Genomic DNA, 4,274 nt, shown 5'->3' on the forward strand with positions numbered 1-4,274 from the left:
AGCATGGAGCAGATCAGCAAGGACTTCAGCGAGCTGAGCACGCAGCTTACAGGCATGGCCCTCGACCTGGAGGAGGAGATGAGGCAGAGCAAGGAGGGGAAGCTAGAGCCATCCCCACAGACCACCCATCGCGACTCAGTGCTGTCAGGGAAGGAGGAGGAGGACGTGACCATGGATGCCTGGCGCATGCACCGGAAGCACGTCTTTGTGCTGAGCGAGGCGGGCAAGCCTGTGTACTCCCGCTACGGCTCTGAGGAGGCCCTCTCCAGCACCATGGGTGTCATGATGGCCCTGGTGTCCTTCCTGGAGGCTGAGAAAAATGCCATCCGGTCCATCCATGCAGGTATTGCCCTTGGGGGGGGAGTGGGACAGGGAGGCGTCACAGCCTGCCTGGCGATGCCCCTACCACCATGGGCCACATTAGCTGTCCGCAGGGGCAGATTGGTTGCTGGGGGAGAGGCTGTAGCCTGGCTTCCCCTTGCAGCCCCAGAGAGCCAGGTTTACAGCTCTGTCCCCGGTCCCCTTGGGGACTCCCTCTCAAGCAGATGGCTACAAGGTGGTCTTCGTGCGGAAGAGCCCGCTGGTGCTGGTGGCAGTGGCGCGAACCCGGCAGTCGGAGCAGGAGATCGCCCATGAGCTGCTCTACATCTACTACCAGATCCTGAGCCTGCTCACCTGGACCCAACTCAACCACATCTTCCAGCAGAAGCAGAACTACGATCTGCGCAGGCTCCTGGCCGGCTCCGAGCGCATCACTGACAACCTGCTGGACCTCATGGCCCAGGACCCCAGCTTCCTCATGGGCGCCGTGCGCTGCCTGCCCCTGGCTGCCAGCGTCCGGGACGCTGTCAGCACCAGCCTCCAGCAGGCCAAGGCCAAGAGCCTGGTCTTCTCCATTCTCCTGTCAGGGAACCAGCTGGTGTCTCTTGTGAGGAAGAAGGATCAGTTCCTCCACCCCATTGACCTCCATCTGCTCTTCAACCTCATCAGCTCTTCTTCGTCCTTCCGGGAGGGTGAAGCTTGGACTCCCATTTGCCTTCCCAAGTTCAACTCCAGCGGCTTCTTCCATGCCCACATCTCCTACCTGGAGCAGGAGATGGACCTGTGCCTCCTGCTGGTCTCCACTGACCGTGAGGACTTCTTCACCGTCTCTGACTGTAAGCGGCGCTTCCAGGAGCGCCTGCGGCGGAGGGGGGTACACCACGCTCTGCAGGAGGCCCTGCGCACCCCCTTCTACAGCGTTGCCCAGGTGGGCATCCCCGACCTCCGGCACTTCATCTACAAGTCCAAGAGCTCTGGGCTCTTCACCAGGTGAGGCCCCCGGGCAACCATTGGGCCAAGGCTGTGGCGTGGGGCAAGCCTTCACAAATCCCCTTCTCCAGGGAGCTAACGGGGTGCTGTGTTCCTGCAGTCCCGAGATTGAGGCACCCTACGTGCAGGAGGAGGAGAAGGAGAGGCTCTTGGGGCTTTACCAGTACCTCCACAGCCGGGCTCACAACTCTTCGCGCCCCCTGAAGAACATCTACTTCACGGGCCCCCGTGAGAACCTCCTGGCTTGGGTAAGGGCCATCTGCAGGGTTTGTGTGAGCTCGTCTTCTCCAGTCCTGCGTGGTGCAGTAGGAGGGTGGTGGCACAACACAGCACCAGCTCTGGGGTCCACAGGGTGGCCCCCAGCCTGTGCATGGTCCTTTTCAGGGTGAACCTGCCCCCGTGCACCTCTATGCCAGGGAGGGATGGGCAGGGATAACAGCAGGGGCTGGTGAGCCCCGGCACCAAGGGCTGTGCCACGTGCTGTCGTGAGCTCCCTAGTACTGCAGAGAAAACCCACTCTGGGAGAAAACCCTGGGGTTTGGTCCTCCCACTTCTGAGCAAACCAGATGCTACCCATTTAGGGTACGCCGCTGCCATCTCCCGTCCCTGCACTGGAGCCCCTGTGCCCGTTCCCGGTAGCCCATGGAAGGACAAGATGCAGTGCTAGCCCCAAGTGGGGCACATATGTGTTCCCAGCATGTACCCTGTTTCTTCGCCCAGGTAACCAGCGCCTTTGAGCTCTACATATGCTACAGTCCCCTGGGGACCAAGGCCGGTGCCATCAGTGCTGTTAACAAGCTCATGAAGTGGATCCGCAAGGAGGAAGACCGACTCTTCATCCTCACGCCCCAGACATACTGAGGGGCATCACCCAGGGCATGCTGCCAGCCGGGGGAGCCCCCGCTGTGCCGGGGAGCCCATCCCCCAAGGAAGCCTGGGCTGTGTCCAGGGGAGAGGGCATGGTGGGACCCCGGAGCATGGGGAAACTCACCCTGGGACTGTCCCACCTGGGTGTTAGAGACAGGGTGCACAGCTGGCAGGGGAAGGGCTGAGCAGGTCTTTCATCTGCAGACAATGCCCCCAGCTTGGGGGGCTGCCCTTCCTCTGCGGCCCCCAGCTCTGTCCCTCATTGTGGGGGTCCTGGAGTGGGGCTACCAGTACCCCACGTTGCTGGAGGGGAGCTGAGCCCCTGGGTCCTGCTGCCTATGCCTGGCACCCTCCTTTCTCTGCCATCCTGTGGCTGTGCCAAGGGTGGGGGTCCCCAGGGGAGACGTGGAAGCACTCAGGGGACCCCTATGCTGCTGTGCCCACCGATGGCAGGTGACAGCACCCAGGCAGGGGACAGGGCTAGCCTGGGGCATGCACTGCTCCTCTCTCTGCCCTGGGGGAGCTGGGCCTCGGCAGGGTTGCCCCCTTGGCATCTGTGTGAGCCTGGACACTTCCCACCGTGGCCGTGAGAAGGATGTCCCTGGGGACGCTGGCAGGCAGGGTGGCAGGTCCTCTCCCCACAGGGACACAGAGCAGCCCCAGAGAGACACGGGATACTGGGGTGCCCATCAGGGTGCGTGTGGGCTGGTGGTGCTGGCTCCTGGGCAGCAGACCCTAAAGGGGTGACTCAAGCACAGCTCCCTGGAGACCCCGCTGGCATGGGGCCCTGGTGCCTGCCCAGCCCAAGGAGGGTCTTCCCCTTGGTGCGGGGGCAGCTGCCCCCCAAACCCAGCCCCTCGACCCAGCTATGCTGAGTTTGCTGCACAAGGGCCACCTCCTCCTCAGCCGTCTCCAGGCAGTGGTGTGGGGCTGAGCGCCTGTGAATGCCACGGCATGCCTGCATGGCCCAACCCCACGTTTTGGGGCTGTCAGCCGAGTGCTGGGACGGGTGTTCAAGGAGGGGCAGAGCCACCGATGTGGCACCCAGACACCGAGGGAGCTGGGAAGGGCCTGGCAGGGCTAGCGCAGGGACTCCACTCCTGTATTTATGCTCCTGCCAGAGTGTAATTGCTTGTCTTTGCTCATAAACATTATCTGGACCCTAAGTCAAGTCTCGTCCCGTTCATGTATGTCTGCTTGGCAGGGAGGGGGGCAAATGGCCAAGCCCGGGGGGGAAGTTTGGTCCAAGTGTGGGTGCTGTGCAGTCCCACCCGGGGGGGACCTGCTGGAGGCCAGGAAAGCCGCCCGGCAGCGGTGCAAGGCAGCCGGGGCTGTGCTGGGAGGAGGCAACGCTGGCTGGAGGGTGGGAACGACGAAAGCTCCGGGACAAGCTGGCCAGGGCCAGCTAATGTCGAAACTGAGTGGGAGACGCACAGTCGGAGGAAGGAGCTGTTGGGTAAGGCACAGGGCCAGCGTAACCGCGGGAGTCTGGGAGGGCTGAGGCTGGCTAGGTGACGAGGGCAGAGGAGCCCGTTTTTGTTTTCGGAGTGTTCAGCCCCTCCTGGGACCAAAGTCCCCCCAACAGTGCAAGGCAGTGCCCTTCTCAGCTGGAGGAAAAGTCCGTGTACACAGCTGGGACCCACAGCCCCACCGCGCGAGGGCAACAGGGCACTTGGAGGACAATTCCGGACGGTGCATCGGGATGTAAAGCATCTTCCTTCATCCCTGGGAAGAGCAGCAAGTCCCAGCAGCGCTGGCATCTCCTGCTGCCGCAGGCAGCCCTTGATGGCAGGGGGGAAAGGGACACGAGACAAAGAATGGGCACAACAGAAATAACCCCCATGGCTCCCCTCACAAAGCGGCGGCTGCCACGGCCCCGCTCTTGCCCCCTGGCTGGAAACCCCCGTGCTGAGCCTGCCGCAACCACCCAGAAGGCCGTCCCATCAGCCTGGAAATGAGTCGCAAGCGTGGTGCCAGCGCGGACAGCTTCAGGGAAGCGGTGATTTCGTGTGCCAGGGTGTCGACAGCCCCTGCCTCCCATGACAGTGGCAGAAAGGGCCTACGGGTGCTGACGTGCCCGGACCCCACACGCTCCC

The 4,274-nt window shown here is 63.0% G+C and overlaps 1 protein-coding gene across 1 annotated transcript; it reads left to right on the forward strand.

The window, feature by feature from the left end:
* Positions 1 to 3: 3 nt before the first annotated feature.
* MON1A (MON1 secretory trafficking family member A) lies at positions 4 to 2,393 on the forward strand (the record flags this gene model as incomplete). The annotated part of the gene is made up of 4 exons (XM_009702187.1): positions 4 to 343; positions 546 to 1,311; positions 1,412 to 1,559; positions 2,032 to 2,393. Coding segments are annotated over 4 exons (1,395 nt in total), but the record flags the coding sequence as incomplete, so codon positions are not given.
* Positions 2,394 to 4,274: the final 1,881 nt, after the last annotated feature.

This window comes from Cariama cristata, unplaced genomic scaffold, assembly GCF_000690535.1.
Source record: "Cariama cristata isolate BGI_N322 unplaced genomic scaffold, ASM69053v1 scaffold30796, whole genome shotgun sequence".
Classification (NCBI taxonomy): domain Eukaryota; kingdom Metazoa; phylum Chordata; class Aves; order Cariamiformes; family Cariamidae; genus Cariama; species Cariama cristata.